Source organism: Felis catus, chromosome C1, assembly GCF_018350175.1.
Source record: "Felis catus isolate Fca126 chromosome C1, F.catus_Fca126_mat1.0, whole genome shotgun sequence".
NCBI classification, from domain to species: Eukaryota; Metazoa; Chordata; class Mammalia; order Carnivora; family Felidae; genus Felis; species Felis catus.
The window spans coordinates 881,919-902,500 of record NC_058375.1 but is presented as its reverse complement, the minus strand read 5'-3'; the positions used below and the strand labels follow the sequence as shown (position 1 = coordinate 902,500).

Below are 20,582 nucleotides of genomic sequence, written 5' to 3'. Positions count from 1 at the left end.
AAGTGCCTAGAATCAGGATTGTTTTGTGAGTCAAATGCATAGCTTCCCAGAGGCCACGAGCCTGCCTGGCTCAGCCTTGGGTCAGGTGGACCCTGCCGCTAAGGGGGAGCTGGGCCGGGGGTCTGCAGGAGAGGTGCGTGGGAGAGCCCCGGGTGGTCTTCCAGGTGATGGTGGGGACAGCGCCTGGGGTACTTAGGGAGGCCGAGGCTTTCCTCTTGTTTCACGCGGCCTGTTGTCACGCCCCCTTCGAAACAGGCAGAGGGGGCAGATCCACCCGAGAGCCTTTCGCCCGGTGGCCGTGGGCTCCAGGATAGGTGAAGCAGCCTATCCAGGATAGGTACCTGCAGCCTCACATGGTGTAGGCTGCCCAGTAGACGACATTGACCGCCACGAAGGCAGCAGGGAACACTGCGCGGGCGTAGATGTCGATGGTGTCTGCGTCGATGGGCTTGAAAAGCCCACGGAGGCCTCCCTGGCCCCCCGAGCGGCGCCCGCCCCGCTTCTTGGCCTCCCCCGTCTCCATCTCCACACACCTGTAGGTGCCCATGAGGTTCCCAGGCGTGCGGCAGGGCCGGCGGGACACTGCCAACTCCTGGGTGACGCCAGCGGCCGACAGGGAGAAGAGCACAATGGCATTCTTCACGTCCATCTGCACAGGGGGACGGGGCAGGGCTGAGCCAAGGGCGGGCTCGGCTCCAGGACCCCCCACCCGGGCCACGGCTGAGTCCCTCAGCAAGTGTCGCTGTGAGCAGTAGCAGGCAGGGCCTGCTCTCCTGTGCCCGGGGGCTGCAAGCGAACCCCCAGAGCAGTAGGCAGAGGGTCCTGAGTTGGTCCCAGGAAGAGTGGCCCCACCAGCACTGCCCCTCTGTGCCGGTGGGGGGGGGGGGTGTGTGTGTGTGTGTGTGGAGGGCATGGGGGGGGGGGCTGTCCTTGGTGCTGAACACAAGAGCGCCCACAGGCTCAGCCTCACCTCTGTTCTCTGCTCTGTGGCCTTGACCTTGGCCTTTTGCTTCTTCCGGTAGTCAGCATTGAAGTGGGCAAAGGCATACTCCACCAACGCAGCAAACACGAAGACGTAGCAGATCCAGAAGTACACGTCCAGCGCCTTGATGGCCGAGGCCCGCGGGAGGGAAGAGCGGGCACTCACCATCAGCGTGGTCATGGTCAGCACCGTGGTGATGCCTGCCGGGAATGGGTGGTACCATTGCTGGGGCCCCTGCCACCTCCCTGCCCTCCCCACCCCTGCCCCAAGCCCAAGTGAAATTCAGACTCTTGTGACCAGGCCTGGCTGGCCACTGGCTTGGAACAAGGGGCTGGAAGGCAAAACATGGGCTCATGGGGAGCAGGGTTGGCGCCCTGCTTCTGGGCTCCCGCCCTTTCACCAGCTCCCTCGGAGGAAAGGTCGGGCCCCGTACCTAGAGACACCCTGGCGGGCACCGCTGCCTGGCTGATCCAGAAGGAGACCCAGGACATGGCAACTAGGAGGATGGAGGGCATGTAGGACTGGATGATGTAGACGCCCCGATTCCTCCGGAGGCGGAAATGCAGGCTGAGCCGAGGGAACTGACCAGCTGCGGGAGAAACACTCCCTGCTGGGACCGGACCCACCACACACTGTGGCACCGGGGGGCAGGGGGTGCGGGTGGAGAGGAGGGCTTGGCAGGCACGGAGGGGGGCACCACTTCAAGCCTCAGACCCCTGCCTTCCCCACTTTCCCCACACAGCCTGATGGATCAGGAGTCTCCTGTGCCCTGGGCCTTGTCCTGGGAGAGAGGCAGGGCCACCCGGAGGCAGGAGAGGAGAAAGATCCCAGTGCTGCACCGGCCCAGGGCACTCTCCCGGAGCGTGGCCAGCTCTTCCAGCCCTCCCTGGAGCCCAGCCGAGCGAAAGGAAAGAGCCAGCTGGGCTGGCTGGCACCAATGAGCAGGCAGTAGGAGCTGGGAAGGGGCAGGAGGGGTCAGGACAAAGGCAGCCCCAGGTGAGCCCCACACCCTTCGTGTCCCCCCCAAACCGCAAGCACTGAGAGCCTGCAGGGAGCAACCAAGGACCGAGGAACAAGGCAGAGAGAGCCTGACCCATATCCGCACTGTGGCGCCCTGAGTCCCTCGGTCGGGTGCAGCCTGTGCCCATCAGTGCTTTTCCAGGGGCATCCTCAGGGGGTCCTCAGAGCCAACTAACGGCTTGGCTAAAAGTGCTAGAAGACCGCGAGCCAGGCTCCCGAGAAGAGGCCGCGAGAAGCCGCGTTACCCGATTTGAAGTTCATGAGCTCCGTGGCAAAGTGGTAGCTGGTGATGGTGAACTGGGCCAGCTGCAGCTTGTTCAGCCCGTGGATCTGCTCCTGGTTCTCAGACCAGTAGTACACGATGTCCTCGGATGAGTAGCCATCTGCAGGAGAGCCCCAGGTGGTGTCCCCGGCACAGGGGGCAGGGGACAGCACAGGACACCCAGCCAGGGTCGAGAAGGCCTGTGGCCATGCCCAACCTCCGGCAGGCAGACAGGACCAGGAGAGCTGGAGAAAGGGCAGGCCGCCATCTCTAGGTGACTCGCAGGGGCTGTCACGCTGGCTCGATGACACAAATACATGCCTTGTCTGGGCTGCACACCCGTCTGTGACCCGTGGGAAGAGGGTCGGGCCGCCCAGGCCTTCCAGCTCCCTCTCTGCCTTCTCTTCAGCCCAGGCTCCTCGCTCCACGGGTCCTATCCCAGACGCTTCCCTGTCCCCGAGCCAGGCCGGCTGCAAAGGTCCCTGGCGGCCCGAGTCCCCTCTCCCCCCGCAGCGCAGTTGCCGAGCAGAGCCCCCTGCCCGGCCCCAGAGGGGCACTCACAGCTCTCCAGATGCAGCATGCACTCTTGCTCGTCCATGGGGTATTTGGCCAGGTCCATGTCGCAGGCCACCGTGGAGGTGATTCTGCCCAGACAACATGCTGGTGAGGCCTCCAGGAGCGAGGCCAGCTCCCGAAATCCTGAGGTCCTCCTGCCCCACCCCCCAGATTTTTTTAATCTCCTGGTTTTTAAAATGTTGGCCGCTAACTCTGTTTTTAAAAGACACAGGTCCGAAAACACATATTCATACATGCACATGTATGTTCGGGACAGCTCAACACACAATAGCCAAAAAAGTGGAAACGGTCCAGTGTCCACGGACGGATGAGTGGATACCGTGTGGCGGAAGGTTACTCGGCCGTAAACAGAAATGACATCCCGGTAAACACCATGACCCTCAAAAACACTGTGCTGGGTAAAGGACAGAAGGCAGACACAGAAGGTCACGCGCTGTGTGATTCACTTTATCCGGAAGGTGAGGTCGGTGGGGCGGGCGGACGGATGGAGAGCGAGCACTAATGGGCGTGGGGTCTCCTTCCTGGGGAATGAGACCTTCTGGAGCCAGACGGGATGTTTGCACAACACTGAGAACGTGCTAAATGCCACTGGATCCTTCACGTTCAAATGGCGAATTGTATGTTATGTGAATTTCACCCCCACGTGAAAACCCAAAAGCCACTGTGTTGGCCACAGAGCTGCATCCGTGGGCTTCTTCCCGCGGCCACCTCTGCAGCTGCCGTTACCAGGCGGTATGGGGCGCCGCCAGAGGACGGACGACCCATCCGGGCTCCCGTCTGAGCATCTTGGGGGGGCCGGTCCAGGGCTCACCGGATGCTGTACAGGATCACCCCGTCAGGCTGCAGCCGGATAAGCTTGTTCTCCACGGTCACGTCGTGGAACCAGGCGGACTTGGCATTCACGATGAAGGTGTCCGGGAGCCACAGCTTGTCCACGAAGCGGCTGTCCAGGCCCAGGGTCTCGTTGGTGTGGTTGTAGGCCAGCCTGCTGTCCCGCCAGCTCTGGTGCAGGAACACGGTCATGGTGTATTCCTGCAGCGGGAGGCGGGAAGGCCCACTGGCCGTCAGCCCCGCTCCTCTCGTGGGGGCCCACAGCCAGGGGTGGGTGGAGGCTGACCAGCACCTACCATGTTCACCTCTGAGATGTGGTCGATGCTGGCCACCTCGATGGCGAGGGCCACGTTCACAGGAGGCCCTGCAGGGAAGAGGCTGAAGCCAGGCTCCCCACCCAGTGCAAGCCCAGGCAGGCAGGACAGGGGTCAGCCAGGGTTTTGCCGGGAAGACCATGTTGGAGAGAGTCTGCCACGAGACCCTTCTGAGAAGACCCACCTTCCCAGCTGTCTCCTGGGGGCGGGGGGCTACCGTCGAGGTGTGACACATGCCCTGGGGACCACAGACGCACCCCTCGAGGGAGCCAGCCCAGGGCCGGCAGGGCTCACCCCCACAGCCGGACGCAGGAGACTCCCCCGTGCCCCCACTGGCCGCCCTCACCTCCAATGCCAGGCCGGAAGTTGCGAGCATAGCCCTCTATCAAGCCATCCAGGTTGGGAAGCCAGGATATCTCCAGATTGGAACCAACATAGTCCCCAATATCATTCATTGCTCTGGAAACGCAAGGCCCACTGGTCACAGGCAGGGTGCCAGGGACGGAGCCCAGCTCCCTTCCTCGGCACCTAAGCCAGGGGTGGGCGGGGGAGACCACGGCGAGAGCCCCTCCAGGCTGGACCTGGCCAGTCCCAGTGAATCCTGCCAGAAACGAGGAGCCCCAGGACTCTTCCACCTCACCCACCAGCCTCTGCTCAGCTTCCGCCGGCCCACCTAGCCTTGAGTGAGCCTTCCAGGTCACACAGAGTCCCCAGCCTCCCTCCACAACTGGTTCGAGGAGGGTGGCCAGCCCAGAGCCCCCGCCCCTGGGGACTCTGGGTGAAGAGCCTTGGAGGACCCTGACAAGGCACATGGCCCCCCTTTCAGCCTCTGATGGCAAAGTGTCCTGCAGGAGGTGACCTGGGAGAAGAGCTGCGTGACCAGGAAGCTGAGAACAGAGAGAAGGAGGGGATGGGTGAGGTCCCACACCTGACCCAGGCCAAGGCTAAGGGCCCATGGGGACGCTGGAGCCGACCTCCTGCTCTCTGTGCCTTTCCAGGCAGGCCCAGCCCTGGCGGCAGTGATCCCCAGTTGTCACGTGCTCCTGAGGCTCAGCCTGACCCCAGAGTGGCTGGGGCCGTGCCAGTGGCTGCAGACTAGTCCAAATGACAGCCTGTGCTGGTCGTCTCTGGCAGGGCTGCAGGGGCGTTCCTCACGTGGCATCTTGTGGCCTGTACACACCAGACTGCCCAAAGCCCCCCAGCAGTCCACCCACCCACCCCTCCTTGTGCTTACCTGTCCTGGGGTGAACCGGGTCACCCAAAACTCACGTCCACCCAGAACCTCAGAATGGGACCTTATTTGGAAATTGGGCTATAATTAGTTAAGATGATACCACGCTTGATTGGGGTGGCCCTCAATCCAATGAGTGGTGTCCTTGTAAGAAGAGAAAGCAGACGCACAGGGAGAAGGACATGTGACAACAGAGGCAGCGACCAGAGACATGCAGCCACAAGCCAGGGGACACCAAGGGCTGGAGAGAAGCATGGAACGGATCCTCCCCCAGAACCCTCCGGAAGGAATCAACCCTGCCCTCGGACTTGATCTTGGGCTTCTGGCCTCCAGAGCTGGGAAGGAATAAATGTCTATTAAGCCCCCTAGCCTGTGGTCACTTGTTACTGCAGTCCCCAGGAAGTCACACAGCCACCCCCTCCCGCCCACAGGGCAAGGCCCATCCACAGTCAGGCAGGAAGTGAGGGGGGCATTCAGGAGGGCATTCAAGAATAACTCTCTTGTGTTATCTGTAACGACGCTGCACTCACAGGTGGGTTCTCAAACACCTGGAAGGCTGTTAGGGAAGCTGGGTTAGGCTGGGTTAGGGAAGCACCAGCAGCTGGGCACCCAGCCCCTCCTCTGTCCCACACGCTGGTCCTTGGAAGAAGGTCAAACTTGAACCAGGAGCTCCCTAGCTAAGGACACTCACAAACCCCTGACCTATCCCGTAGGACCACCTTAGGGCCTCTAGGCAACGTCCCGGTCTGGTCCAGGGTGGGGGTAGGGCCGGTGATTTGCTAACAAAGTATAAGGAGGAACTGAATGAAGTCTGGACCCAAGTAAAGCACAGTGAAAAGTGCAAATGGAGGTCACCCTAACGATCAGACGTAAAGGGACTCGAATTAGGTTTTATTTTTGGACTGGCCCAGCTGCCATCTTGCTGCAGCGGCTCGCCTGCCGGGAACAAGGCTGTCGGGAGACATACCATCCTTCCCCGGCCTCAGGGTGGTGGCACAGGCAGGCGCCCCTTCCCTCAGCTGGGTCCCGTGCCCACTCCCGGGCACAAGGCAAGGCCACAGGTGAGCCCCCGGCCACAAAGCTCGCCTTGAAGTGGCAGGACGCCAGTGGAGGTGTGAAGGGAACGGACTCCCTGCCCCGTGTCACTTCTCACCAGCACAGGGGCTGTTCATTTTTCCAGCCGTGAAGAGATGTCGAGGGCCATCCAAGGAGGATGTACTAATGCCAGCCCGGGTGCTGGAGAGCCCTGCTTTCCTCGCACGGTTTAGGGGGGCAGGTAAAGGAGTGGACGGGGTACACACTCTATGTGGGGGGAGGTCGTGGTGCCTCTGATCAGCACCTTGGGGGAGAGGTTCTGCCTCATCTGGTCGCCTTGAAACCCAAGATGGCCTAGGGTGGGGGCCCCCGTTGTGCAGACAGAGAAACTCAGAGACACACGCTCAAACTCCTGGGGTGAAGTGGGCGCCGTGAAACACTGGCGGCGGCTGCTCGGGCGCCATCAGGCCTCCCTCCCTCGACTGGCCCCTTGAGTAAACAAGCCCACCCTTGTCACTTGTCCGTGCCCCTGGGGCCAGAGAGGAAAGGTGGGTGCAGCTGAGCCAGGCGGTGGGGCCCTCCTCCCTGCAAGGACCCTTCCAGCATGCACACACAAGCCCACAGTTCCTGGCAACTCTGCTCTCGGAGCAGCACTAGCTGCGCTGGCCCCTCAGTTACCAAGGATAAGAGGAACAGCACGACAGTCGCACGGTGAGCTAGCAAAGCAGGAGCCACACACACAGCTTCTCCAGGGAGGTGGAGGTGCCAGCACTCCAGAGGGCCACCCACGAGGGTGTGCAGCCGGCAAGCTCGGGCCCCTGCCACATGAGTGGGTCTTCAGACTCAGGGAAGGCACAGCTTTGACCCAACCCACAAACGCTGCACAGCGCATTTATTCTAACCCACCGAGACTTTCCTGCTGGGAAGCCCAGGATGTGACCTGAGCAGCGGCAGCCAGGACAGGCATCTCCTGTCCCCCTACCACTCTGGATGTGAGGACCTGGAGACCGAGGGAAAGGAGGGTGCTGACCTGCTTCTGGAGTGGAGGGTGAAGGGACAGGAAGCTGGCAGGGGAGGAGGCGCCAGATTGACAGCACTGCACTGTCTGAAGGTCACCCGCCAAGGCCCAAAAAGCCCAGAGGCTCTCCTTCCGGCCGGGGCCACAGCCTTCCAGCCTTCCTGCGCGGGCAGACGGGCACACCCGTTACCCCCACTTCCAAGCCAGATGTGGGACAGAGACCAGGATGTTTCAGTTTTTAGAAAGGCGATATAATGTACATATGGACTTGGGATGGGGGCGGGGGTGGTCTGGAGAATTTCCCAGCAGGAAAGTACAAACAGGTCCCAAAAGTAGGGTGAGTGAGCTTCACGTCAGAGCAGAACAGGCTTGGCCACCAAATGAGTTTTGGTGTCAAACTTGGGCTGAGGCTTTGAGGTTCAGAGCAGCTTGGACTCCAGAATCACAGCTACATGGCTATGCTGGACCAACAGCTGATCCCAGGCCTCCAGCACATACATCCACGGCCACGCCTCAATGCTTTGCCCTTCCCCTTACCTTGAAGTAGGAAAAGGGAAAAGGGCCATGGAGCTGGATGAGAGAATGAAGCCTTCCGAGGACAGGGGCAGATCAACACTGCCTGTGACCTTCGGCACGATGACCACCCTATGGCCAGACTCAGACCTTCCTGGCTCTGCCCCCCACCCCACAAACAAGGACATTCTGACCACATCCCCCCACCTCCGTGTCACATGCTGCCTGAGTGCCTACAGCCCAAACACAGGCTGATGTTCAACCATTTCCAGTTTCTAAGGCCTTTGACAGCAATTGATTGCCCAGAAGTCCGGAATGCTGGGGGGCAGAGGGGTGTGCTGTATTTGCTCTGGTTGTCTGCAGCCCATGCACTAAGATGATTTTCAAAAAGGGCCCTCACAACTCCCAGGAAGGTGGTGGGCATATGGCCATGGGATGCCAGACTACCTGGAGCCCATTTCAAGTCCCCAGAGAACAGAGAAGACGCTGGGGACCCTACTGGTCCCTAGAAGCCAAAGGGAGGAAGCCACAATCCATGGGGACCCTCCTTCTTAGCCTTTTCCTTCCTTGGGGAGACAGAGCCCTCCTCCCCTCCCCCAGCAGTTAGAAATCCTGAGTCTTCTCTGTCCTCCACCCCCTCACCGCCCCCCACCCCCAGAGGCAGCTAGCTCCTTCCCACCTGCATGCTCCAGAGTTGAGTGGCTGCCATTTGAAATGGCCCCTGGAAGGAGACTCCACAGCGTCCTGGGCCCGAACTTTCTAGCGACCACACACAGCCCTCATGCGTACCCCCAGCCCTGCGGGCTGCAGCGGAAGCGTGTCTGTGCAGCTAGGCTCCCATGGGGAAGGGGAGCCTCCTCCCCCGTGTCCGCGGGATGGTTCCTGTCTTCCTCCCTGCAGCTCGTGCCGCGCCGAGCGCTCAGCCCGCGCCTGGAGGGGCACCAACAGCCAGGGACCGGCCAGGTGCCGCTGGGGCCGAGGACCCCACGCGAGCCCAGGCACCGGAGCGGGGGGGGGGGGGGGCGGGAATTGGGAGCGGCTCCCACGTCCGCGCGCAGCTCGGCGGCGCCGGTTCAGCACCGGGACGGCGGACAGCACCCGGGGGCGGCCCCAAGGGCAGCGGTGAGTCCGGAGCTAGGGGCCCGCGGGGGACATGGGGTGGGGGTGGGGTGCTCGCGGGGAGAGGGGAGACGAAGACTGGAGTCGACGGGGGAGGTGAAGACGGGGGTAGACGGGGTGGGGGCGGGGAGGAAGACCGAGGGCGGCCCCGGGCGCCGCGCGGACCCGGCTCGCTCACCTGGCGCCGCGGTGCTGCTGCGCGCAGAGCATCAGGAGCGGGGGCAGCAGCCAGGCCAGCGCGTCCATGGCCTCGGCGCTCGGCGGGGACCGGGGGCGGCGCCGGGGTCCGGCCGGTCGCGGGCGCTCGCGAAGTTCTTCCCGGCGGCCGCGGCAGCGGCACAGGCGGGGCGGGGAGCGGGGAGGGCGCGCGGCGCGGGCGCGAGGGCGGACCGAGCGCGGAGCCCGGAGCCCGCCCCGCCCCGAACCGGGCCGCCCCGCCTGTCCGCCCCCACCTGCCGCCGCGCCCCCGCCGCACTTGGGAGCCGCGCCGATTCCTCCCCGCCCCTGGGCCACGCAGCCCTGCCCCGCCTCGGGCTCCCGCCCGGCCTGGCCGCGCCCCCCTCCCTGGCGGGCCGCGCTCCGGGCCCGGGGAGGGGGTTCCCGCACTCCCCGTCGCACCACCGCTGCCAGGGAGGCGACCCAGGCCCACGACCCGCTTGGTCGCAGCCTCCCGCTGCCTGGCCAGGCGCCTGCAGACAGACAGGCGCGGTGAACCTCGTCCCGGGGCTGTTCGTGGGGGTCACAGGTCCCGGAGACTTGGCGGGTGCGGGGAGGGGGCTAGCGTTCCTGCGCCTTACCGGCTACTGGGAGAGACCCCCCCGCCCTCCAACCCGCAGCTCCTTCCAAGCCCCTCACACTCGCGGCAGAGCCAGAGCCGGAGCGACCACTGCCCCCACTTGGTCGGCCTGATGGGGAGGGAAGTGGGGGGTGGGGGGCAGTGCGGCTGCTCCTCTGGCTGAGGTCCTGGTCACAGGATGCAGCGACTTCTCTGTCCCGCCTGGTCAGGCTCCGTCACACCTGTGCCCGCCTCTGGAAGGGCACTGCAGATGGCTGGGCTGTAAGGAAGGTGACATCTGCCCTCTGCGGCCCGCGAGGTGCTGAGGAAGTCAAGGCCCTAAGCATTCTCTATTTGAATTCTTTCCAACAGAAGTTGTGCGCAATTCCCCTCAAAAGACATCACAAACTTTAATCTCTGTTGGGTCTCATTTATTCACTTCTGGACTCCATATCAGCTGACAACAGAAAGTGAATTCCCATGAAAACACTAAGGACGGGCAAACTCGTCCCGGAGGGCATTAAGTCTGCTCCCATGACTGCAGACGCTGGCCAGAAAGGGGCAGGGAGAAAGGGCTTTGCTGCTGGGAATTTCCAGCACAGCCTTGAGTGCCAAGTGTCCAAGGATGGGGCTGGTTCCCAGCTTTCTATCCTGAAGCCAGGAACGGGCCCTAAGAGAGCCAGTCAGGTCTCAGCGTGAACGCCTCCCTGCAGGGCTGTGCCAGCCCTCTTTGGGTATGGAAGCACTGATCCCAGAACGACCACACGCTGCACATATGTGCGTGTGCTCTGGACAAGTCTTGGGGCCTCCTGGCCTCATTCCTGGGTGTCCTTCTGCACACGTTTTGGGAGAGTAAGGAGTTCATCCCTCACAAAGTGTCCAGAGGACGGCCTGGCACAGAGCACGGGCTGTGAGCACCCACTGGCACTGTTATGACTCCCCCACCGGAACAGGGATCTTATCTGCTTGTTTCCTCACAGAACCCCTCATGTCTAAGCCTCTGGCACATAACAAGTGCTTAATAAATGTAGAAAAGGACACAGGCTCAGAGTCTCCAAAAGCCAGCAAAATGAGCCTGGCCAGCAGCACCTTTGCTGCTCGGGGTTTCTGCCTTTCAGTCCCAAGCTTTGATCTCTGTGCTGGCCAGGCAGCCAGGCGGGGCTCACCCACACACCCCTTTCTGCATTTGAGAAGGTCCAGGGGCTGACAGCCTCTGAGAAATAGTGTTAACCTTGAATCACTTGATTCAATTAGTTCAAGGTGAACCAGACTCTATCGCTATTTTCTTCACTTGCCTCTATTACCTGAGGCATAAAATTAACCTTCAACCTTCCACTGCAAAGCTGTACTGGACGGGTATTTTAGCCATAGCTCTGGCTGTTTTCTCACCAAATCGCCTCATCTTCCTCAAGCCCTGGAGGCAAGCATGTTTCAAAGCCGTGAATAGAGAAAGAGGGAAGGAAGTGGCGGGCACACACCCAACCTGCCACCTGCCGTATGGTGCACCTCCCGCAGATCTCTCTAGAAGCAGCTCTGTCCGGAGTAACCAGGATATTCAGTGACCTTCAGTCGAAACGCTTAATTTCTTCCCCAGAGTCTGCAAGCTTCATTCTAGTTCTCCATTGCCCCTGATTGGTCTGTTTGGATCTGAAGAATGGGGATTTTCATTATTCCTGCTTCAAGTTTTTTGAAAATTAGCTTCTGGCCACTTCTGGATGTAACCGGGTAGTGCCCCCCCCTTTTTCATTCTCAGCCCCATTCAGACAAGCTCCAGCTGCCCCAGAACAGAGAGCCAATGCAGGGCAGCCCCACCAAAGGTCAGGAAACAGGCCCTTGGTTCTGCGTTGGCCAGCCACCGGCCTGGCTGAGGCGAGCCCCAGACTATAACATCATCCACACCTGTGAAATGGAAACAGCCTACTTCTCCCCTCCCTTGGAGGATTCAGGAAATGCTCCCCGAGTCAGAGGTCTGGGTCAGGCCACCTCCCTTCTCTGGAAAATATGTAGGTTACTCCCTGTGTTAATTCCATGCCTGTTATGGCGGGGGGAGAACCCACCCTCCAAGTACGACTCTGATGAAACTCAAAATCCGTAAGAAGAGGTCTCCCCCAGTGGAAGGCTCTCTGTTTCAGATGAGGTCTCTGCTGTTTCCCCAGACGCCCCGACAGCCCCAGCCCCTTTCTTGGTACCACCAAGAGCACAGAACAGGAGGCCTGGTGCCAGACCACAGGAATGAAGATAAAAAAGAAACTCAAATTTCAAACCTAACGCATTTGATCCCTGCACATCTACTTAACTTCTTCATGGCCTCCCTTCGACATGGTGACCTCTCCGTCAGGCAGGACCCATGCAGAGCCCTCTGGTTTCAAGCTCAGGGCAGTGACGTCTGTCTCTTTCTCCTGTTTAGTGCAGGGAGGCGTCATGCTCTCCCCATATGGCACTGAGCAGGACAATCATGCATTCGGCCCTGGAAGGTATGGAAACCGTCTCCTTAGTTAGTCCCCGGGGGTCACGGGCAACACTTCCCCGGGACAGAGCACACCAATGCCCTAGGCTGCATCTAGAAAAGCCACAAAAGTGTGGTCTGCTGGTCTATTTGGTTCTTGAAATCATCGGCCTGCAGCTTTTTTGTATTATTTACCTTTTGGGTAATCACTTTGCCGGGTGCTCACAGCAAAAGGGAAGGGACGGCACTAAGTCTACAGCTTGGGCGGAGAGCTGGCCTGAACCCATCCTGGCAGCAGGATGGGCCCCGGGAGGTAGAGGTGAGTCATAGGGATCCGGGAGGGGAACCAGCACTAGCTAAATTTAAAATCCCTGCCTGATATATTTGTGAGGTTGCTTTATTATTTTCCTGGGGGGAAAATGCACCAAATAGAGAAATGGCAGGGACACAGAAGAATTTTCTCGAGCTCAGGATGTAATTATTAACGCTATGATTTTCAGATGGAATCTATTCATTTGAGAAGCTGAGGAAACTTGGCAGAAAAGATCAAAAGCAAACTACTTGCAGTCGCCTGAGGTCGTCTGTCTGCTTAGACAGAGGACGGGCCCACAGGAAACAGGGCTTAGCTGGGATGCTGTTCTCAGTAATCAAGGCCCTGAGAACCAATGCACAATCGAACTTGGCCACTCAGAATGTTTTCTACACGAGTTAAATAGACACGCAAGTACAATTGGTCACGTTTAGGGGCACCTGGGTGGCTCAGTAGGTTAAGCATCTAACTTCAGCTCAGGTCACGATCTCACGGTTTGTGGGTTCGAGCCCTGCCTCAGGCTCCGTGCTGACAGTGCAGAGCCTGCTTGGGATTTTCTTTCTCCCTCCCTCTCTGCCCACTCATGCTTTCTCTCTGTCAAAATAAATAAACTTAAAAAAAAAACCTGGTCATATTTAATGTGGAGAAGTCAGAATTCTATTCTTCTATTTTGTATTTTTTAAAGCAGTGATTTGGGGATGCCTACGTGGCTCAGTCAGTAAAATGTCTGACTCCTGATTTCAGCTCAGGTCATGATCTCACGGTTTGTGGGATCGAGCCCCGAATCGGGCTCTGCACTGACAGCATGGAGCCTGCTTGGGATTCTGTCTCTCTCCCTCCCTCTCAGCCCCTCCCCCCGCTCACTCTCTCTCAAAAAAACAAAGTAGTGATTTGAATTCTTTCACGTGGCAGCAAACATTAAACACAAATTAGCATTCCTAACAACAAAGGCGGTCAGTCCAGTGGGGAAAACATTCCACTTTGGATAGAGCCACACGGAATCAACCACATAGAAACTCTCGGGGAGCCGCTGGGGAGAAGGGGGTCCCGCTGGCAGCTGGGGTGAGGCTGCCCCCCAAACTCTGTGACAGGAAGACACTGTGCTTCCCTCACCTCTCGCTGGTCCTCCGTGCTGGTCCTCTGGACAGGACGCTGGAAAAATAAAAACAGTAATCTTTTTTATACTTAATATTCAATGACCTTCATCAAACTTCCTCAAGAAAACCCCACACACAGATCAATGTTCATTTAGCCAATATTAGTAGGATTATCCAGCCTGCTGCGTGCCAAGTATTCGTCTAGATGTTGGGTGCGAAGAAGATATAAAAGGTCCCGATCCCCACTGAGCTCCCCTTCTAGAGGGTGGAACACGGACCATTAGTAAACGAACAAACCATTGTGAAGGATGAAATGCCTGCTGTGAAGGGGGACAGTTAGGGCAGTCAGGAAAGACCTTGTGGTGAGGTAACATTTTAGCTGAAACTTGAATTATATCCTATCCCTCCTGGAGCAAAAGCCAGCCACATCAAGGCCCAGGTAAGTGCTCTAGGTAGAGAATAGAAAATGCAAAGGTCCTGGGGTGCCTGGCTGGCTCAGTCGGTGGATGTGCAACTCTTGGTCTCTGGGTTGTGTGTTTGAGCCCCACATTGAGTGTAGAGATTACTTTAAAGTTTTTTTTTAATTAAAAAAAGAAAGAAAGAAAGAAAGAAAGAAAGAAAATGCAAAGGTCCTGAGGCTGGAATGAGCCAGCAAGTTCAAAAAGAGACAAAGTCAGGCCAGTGCGGGCTGTGACAGAAGACGTGAGGGAGGGGAGGCAAGTAAGGCGGGGGGGCTCCAGGTCAGGTCAGGCATGGCCTGTGGGGTTGTGGCCTGGATCTAGGTTCTGTTTCATTTTATTTCATTTTCCATCAGTTTTGTTGACATACAATTTACATATAATAGAACGCATCAACTTTAAGTATACAATTTTATGGGTTTTGAGCTGTGCGTAGGATTGCATAGCCACCATCTCGATCAAGACATTACACCTTTCCACCAGCTTAAAATGTTCCCTCCTGCCCCTTTGCCGTCAATCTCCCCCCAGCCCCGGACCCAAGTGACCACTAGCATCTGCCTTCTGTCACTCTAGTTTTGTTTTTCTAAAGTATAATATAAATGGCACCCCACAGCATGAGGTCGGTGGTGGCAGTCTCCTAAGCGATCCATGCCTCCTGATACTGGGCAACCCCTTCCCTGGCATGGGACCCGCATCCACGGACTTGTTTCAGTGATAGGTCAACAGTGACAAAACATCACTCCCAGGATCAGCTTGTAAAAAAGCTGTGACTTGGGTCTAGCTGGCACTCTATTTGCTCACTTTGACGAAGCCAGCAGCCATGTTGAGAGCCGATATGGCAAGAGGCTCAGCGGGCCGGGAACGGGGGACTGTCAGCCCCTGGTCCAACAGAGCTGACAAACCTCTAGATGACTGTGGCCCTGGCCAATATCTTAGTCACAGCTTTGTGAGAGACAGAGCTGGGACCCCGACCTACAAAAGCTGGGTGATAACTGTGCTGTTTTATCCACCTTGTCCCTGGCCGTTTGTTACACAGCATGAATTCCTAGCACAGTAGTAACAAAGTAGACTTCTTTCACTTAGTACAATGTTTGAGACTCATCCACATAGTAGTGTGGATTGGATGTTTATTTTTTTATTGCTGAGGAGTGTTCCTTTGTATGAATATACCCCAGTTTGCCTCCACCCACCTGCTGATGGACATTCGGGCTGTACCCAGTTTTCATCCATTTGGAGTACAGCTGCTTTGAATGCTCAAGTGCAAGTCTTTGTGTGGTCACACATTCTCATTTTCTTGGAATAAATACCTACTTCTAGGATTGTGGGATCTTAAGGGGAATGTATGTTTATGAGAAACTACCAATCTATATTGGTGTGGCTGTACCATTTTGTATTCCCACCAGCGAGGGATAAGATTTTCAGATGCTCTGCTTCCCTATCCACATGTGCTTAGGAGTCTTTAATTTTGGCCATTTTTGTAACTATGTAGAGACATCTCATCGTGGGTTTAATGTGCATTTTCTTAATGACTGTTGACACTGAGCATCTCTTCATGTAATTCTTCAAATCTTTTGTCAAGATTTAAAAATGAGATCGTTGGTCTTCTTATTGAGTTGTAAGAGTTCTTTGTATATTGTAGATACAAGTGCTTTGTTGGATGTATGCTTTGCAAATACTTCCTCCCAGTCTGAGCTTATCTATTCATTTCTTCTCCCTTTTTCTCTTTCTCTTTCTTTCTTTCTTTCTTTCTTTCTTTCTTTCTTTCTTTCTTTCTTTCTTTCTTTCTTTCGACAGAGAGAGAGTGCATGCACACATGCAAGCAAGCAGGGTGGGGAGGGGCAGAGACAGAGAATCTCAAGCACGCTCCACATTCAATGCAGAGCCTGACACGGGGCTCAATCTCACGACCCTGGGATCATGACTTGAGCCAAAATCAAGAGTCAGATGCCCAAGTGACTGAGCCACCCAGGTGCCCCATTGTCTATTCATTTTTTGCAACTATTCTTTCAAGAGGTAAAGGTTGGGTATGTATGTATGTATGTATGTGTGTATGTATGTATGTATGTTTGTATGTATGTATGTATTTTGAGACAGAGAGAGAGCACGAGCAGGGTAGGGGCATAGAGGGAGAGACAGTATCCCAAGCAGGCCCTGCACTGTCTGCAGAGTCCAACTCACAAACCTTGACCTGAGCCGCAATCAAAAGCTGGACATTTAACCGACTGAGCCACCAAGGCGCCACAAAGTTTTTAATCTTGATGAAATCCATTTTGTCAATTTTCCCTTATAGCTCATGCTCCACCTGGGTCCCCCTTTTCTAAGTGGCCTGGGAGCCTTCTCCAGGCAAGAAGTTGGGATCCCCAAAGGGCTCACCTAACTTGCTCCCATCTCTCAGGATCATTGTCCTTAATTCCCTGGTGTCCAAAAACCTGACAGCTGATGTCACTTTGTATATACATATTTTGTTCAGTTTCTTAGTTGTTTCAGGCAGGAAGGTAAATCTGTCTCTGTTACACCATCTCAGTCAAAAGCAGAAGCTTGCCATCGTTTAAAAAAATTTTTTTTAAATAACAGCTTTATTGCTATATAATTCACATGCCATAAACTTGCTTTCACTTTTCAAAGCTGTTCTGAGTACAGAAGTTTCAATGGTCAGTGGTTTTTATTTGTTTTTCTTCTTTTCTCTCAGTGTCTTCGAGTTGTTGCCCCATTGTCCCTGGATGGTGTGGTTGCTCTCACTCAAAAAGATTATTGACGTCACTTTGTTGCTCTGCATGCAATGCATTTTTTCTCTGAGCGTTCTAAAGAGTTTTTCTTTAATTCTCATTTTCATCAATTTGATTATGATGTGCCCTGGTGCGATTTTCCTATATTTATTCTGCTTGAGGTTTGTTGAGCTTCTTGGATCTGTGGGCTTATTGTTTTCATCAAGTTTGGAAGATTTTCAGCCACTTTGGCAGCAAGTTTCCTATCCCCTGGGGTCCTTGCCAGGGTATTAAATCCATATCCTGAGAGAATGCCTTACGTCAACAAACTCTCCCTTTTATAGTCGCATGTTTGGCCCCCTGATCAAGCACCTTCAAAATCCATTCCATGGCTCATTCTCGCAGCTCCTTTGGCAGATAGCCCCTGTTAGCCTTAAAAATAAAACTTCCAGTTACCTTACCAGCAAAAGATAGGTTTATCGGGGAATAAAAGAGAATTGCCACGTGGGCAAGCAAACTACAGCAAAACCACTGGTGAGTCCAAAGAGCAAAGGGGAGGCGGACTCTTTTAAAGAGCAAAGAGGGGGAACATAAGTTGGGCCGGCGGTTATAGGCAAAAAGTCCAGGGGAGCAAACTAGGAGTTTGAAGTAAAGTGTCTTCTCATTGGCTGGGCTGTGAGAGTCTCCCATTGGCTGGGCTTGTTAGTCTCTCATTGGCTGGACTTGGCGATCGTCTCTCATTGGCTGAGCTGTTGCTGGGATGATAAGTAAAGCCTTTCTTCCTGCAGGTGGAGTAGCCTGAAGTAGCATCCACCCGCAGGGTCCCTCTCTTCTTGGGTGAGCAGTTGATGAGGAGTGGTAGGGCCTGAGAGCGCCCCCTGCATAACCTCCCAGCTACATTTTAGCGATTTTTTCTGCTACTAATTTTCACACCCCTTTCTCTCTTATCAGGCCCAGCATTGATTTAATGAGGCTATGCTACGACTTTTCCCCAGTTGTCCGGCTGGCAACCAGGAGGGGGTGGGGGTGCAGATACTGAAAGGGACCTTGTTGTCTTGTTTTCGAAGCCTCTACAGAATCTTCCCATAAGGGAATGCTAGCTCTTCCTAGTTAGGGGTGAGCAACCGTTGCAGGCTCTAAAGTTTCAGAAAAGTCTGAGGAGCCAAAACCTTTAGGGGCATCAACCCAGATATACTCATCGGATGTGTCAAGGTTTTCCCAACCAGGACCCTGACCTTGGCATTGCAAAGCTACCTTGACTGAGATTCAAGGCAGCTCTATTTTTAATTTTTTGAGGAAACTTCATGCTGTTTTCCAAAGTGCTTGCATCGATTTACATGTCCACCAAAGTGCACAAGGATTCCGTTTTGTCTACGTCCTCGCCAACTCTTGTTAATTCTTGTCTGTTTGATAGTAGCCATTCTAACAGGTGTGAGGTGATATCTCAGTGTGGTTTTGATTTGCATTTCCCCAATGATTAGTGATGTTGAGCATCTTTCAATGTACCTGTTGGACATCTGTATGTCTTTGTTTTCCTTGGGACAATGTCTATTCAAATACTCTGCCTATTTTTTTTTTAATCGTCAAATGGTTAACATACAGTGTAGTTTTGGCTTCAGGAGTAGATTCCCGTAATTCATCACTTACAGACAACACCCAGTGGTCATTCCAACAAGTGCTCTCCTCAATGCCCATCACCCATTTTTCCCACCCTCCCACCCACATCAACTCTCAGTGTCTCTGTATTTAAGAATCTCTTATGGTTTCCCTCCCTCTCTGTTTGTATCTTATTTTTCCTTCCATTCCCCTACGATCATCTGTTAAGTTTCTCAAAATCCACATATGAGTGAAATCATCTATCTGTCTTTTCTGACTGACTTATTTCACTTAGCATAATATACTCCAGTTCCATCCACGTTGTTGCAAATGTACTCTGCCCATTTCTTAGTTGAATTGTTTGGATTTTTTGCTATTGAGTTGTGCAAGTTCTTTGTATATTTTGGACATTAATGCTTTACCAGATACATGATTTGCCAATATGGTCTCCCATTCCATAGGCTGCTTTTTATTTTGTGGATGGCTTCCTTTGCTGTGCAGACGGTGTTTAGTTTGATATAGTCCCGCTTGTTCATTTTTGCTTTTGTCACCTTTGCATTTGGTGCCAATACACCTACTTTCGGTTATTTAACTGTCTCCAACTTCTCAGATCCCTGGACGGGGTGCCAGTGCCAGTCAGCATCAGCGAGATCATCGTGCTTGCATGTCTCTGTCACCCTCCCAAACAGACATCCTTCTCAGTCACTGTACTAACCACTCTTCTCCCAATTTATTCCTGGTGAAAATGTTGCCAGTGGGCTGCCTCCTTGTCCAAGGCGTCCACACACTGTGCAGGATGAGCTGCTCACTACCAGCTGGGCAGCGAGTGATCTAGTTACAAATCCCCACCTCACCATCTACTTTCTCAGACCATTGCTGCTACCAACTCTGTTAATTTGGGTCCTCTAGTAAGCATACCGTGAGATGGCATTCAGAATGCAAGAGATTCATTGGGGGCTCATGGCTATGAAAGATCAGGAGTGGGGGTGGGGAGTGAAATTGGGCCGAGGAAGTCGGCAGACTGCAATACTGATCTGAAGCCTGTGAATGGAAAGTGGGAAGAAGTAGGATCGGGCAGAGAGAATCTAACTCTAATGCAAATCTAACGAAGTTTGGGCCAACCCAAAGGAAGGGGTTGGAGGAACTTTGGAGCAGAGATTGTCCATTAGAGGAGTCCTGGGTTGATGGGTATGGTCCACCTAGAGCCCCCACCATGCTCCATCCCTGACCAGAGATGACCCAGAAAGAGAGTGAAAGCGTACTGAACCTGGCGGGCAGCCAGCTGCACTCCTAGCAGTTGAACGAAAATTCTCTCTGGAAGGGAGATCAGAGTGGAGCCTCCTCCATGGCTGGCTGCTACCACAGAATAGTCACTTAGTATCCTAGCATCTGTCAAAGATGATCAATGAAGATTTTATTTTTTTAACGCACTCATGGATATTAACACATTTGCCATGCTTCAATCTGTTATATTTACTTTTCTTTTTGATACTCAAATTGTCCTTACTTTGGCTAGTGGGAGCGCCTCCAGCTAGCGAATCCTCTGATGCAATGCTCGTCCCACTGATAATTTCCTTGCTTTCTGTTGATAAGAGGCTCCAGGACCATCTTGTGTGTGTGTGTGTGTGTGTGTGTGTGTGTGTGTGTGTGTGTTGTTTATTTATTTATTATGAGGGAAAGACAGTGCCTGTGCAAGTGGGGGAGGGGCAGTCTGGAATCCCAAAGCAGGCTCCACACTGTGTGCACAGAGCCCAACACAGGGCTCAAACCCACAAACCGGGAGATCATGACCTGAGCCGAAATCAAGAGTCAGATGCTTAACCAATGGAGCCCCCCAGGCACCCCCATCATGTGTGCTTTCCGCCTCAAATCTGAAATCAGTCATCTTCCTATGAAGCTATGGTTTGTTTTGGTGGGAAATGGCATGCAGGGACAACAATCTGGGTGCTAAGAGTGCTCGCTTGTCCTGAATTGGTTTGTTTTTAGACCAGTGCAGCCCGGGAGAACAATGAGAACTTTTTATATCTGCCCTAATATAGCAGCTACTAGCCACACGGGGCTATTGAACGCTTGAAACCAAGAAATGGAATTCTTAATGTTATTTAATTGAAATGTTTTCCTTACAGTAAAGTATACATGGCATAAATGTTACCTTTTTAACCACTTTTAAGTGTACAGGTCACAACATTGTGCACATTCACATTATTTGCAAGCATCACCACCGCCCGTGGCCAAAACCCTTCCATTTTCCCAAACTGAAACTCTGCCCCATTAAACACTAACTCCCCATTTCA

At 54.8% G+C, this 20,582-nt stretch overlaps 1 protein-coding gene and 1 long non-coding RNA gene across 5 annotated transcripts in view; both read right to left on the bottom strand.

Moving 5' to 3' along the window:
• GABRD (gamma-aminobutyric acid type A receptor subunit delta) overlaps positions 1-9,254 on the bottom strand; it is a 9,388-nt gene extending 134 nt beyond the window's left edge. Inside the window, exons 1-9 of one of the 2 annotated variants that reach the window (XM_019836006.3) lie at positions 9,080-9,254; positions 4,332-4,444; positions 3,968-4,035; positions 3,652-3,872; positions 2,826-2,908; positions 2,248-2,385; positions 1,416-1,571; positions 971-1,182; positions 1-649 (exon numbers count right to left, since the gene is read on the bottom strand). The exon at positions 1-649 is cut by the window's left edge and continues 134 nt beyond it. In XM_019836006.3, coding sequence (XP_019691565.2) covers positions 350-649; positions 971-1,182; positions 1,416-1,571; positions 2,248-2,385; positions 2,826-2,908; positions 3,652-3,872; positions 3,968-4,035; positions 4,332-4,444; positions 9,080-9,147 — 1,359 coding nt within the window. In that variant the 5' untranslated portion in view covers positions 9,148-9,254 and the 3' untranslated portion in view covers positions 1-349. Of the gene's footprint in view, positions 650-970; positions 1,183-1,415; positions 1,572-2,247; positions 2,386-2,825; positions 2,909-3,651; positions 3,873-3,967; positions 4,036-4,331; positions 5,164-9,079 lie in introns of those variants that run through there. The other variant, XM_011284411.4, reaches the window with a different exon arrangement.
• An 836-nt stretch (positions 9,255-10,090) lies between these two features.
• LOC111561661 lies at positions 10,091-19,983 on the bottom strand. Of its 3 annotated transcripts, none has more exons than XR_006583825.1 (3): positions 19,556-19,983; positions 13,546-13,584; positions 10,091-12,143 (listed from the first exon to the last, which is right to left on the bottom strand). It is a non-coding gene; the product is annotated as an uncharacterized LOC111561661 (long non-coding RNA). The 3 variants fall into 3 exon arrangements; XR_006583823.1 differs by lacking the exon at positions 19,556-19,983 and adding an exon at positions 16,361-18,199; XR_006583824.1 differs by lacking the exon at positions 19,556-19,983 and adding an exon at positions 15,178-15,733.
• Positions 19,984-20,582: the final 599 nt, after the last annotated feature.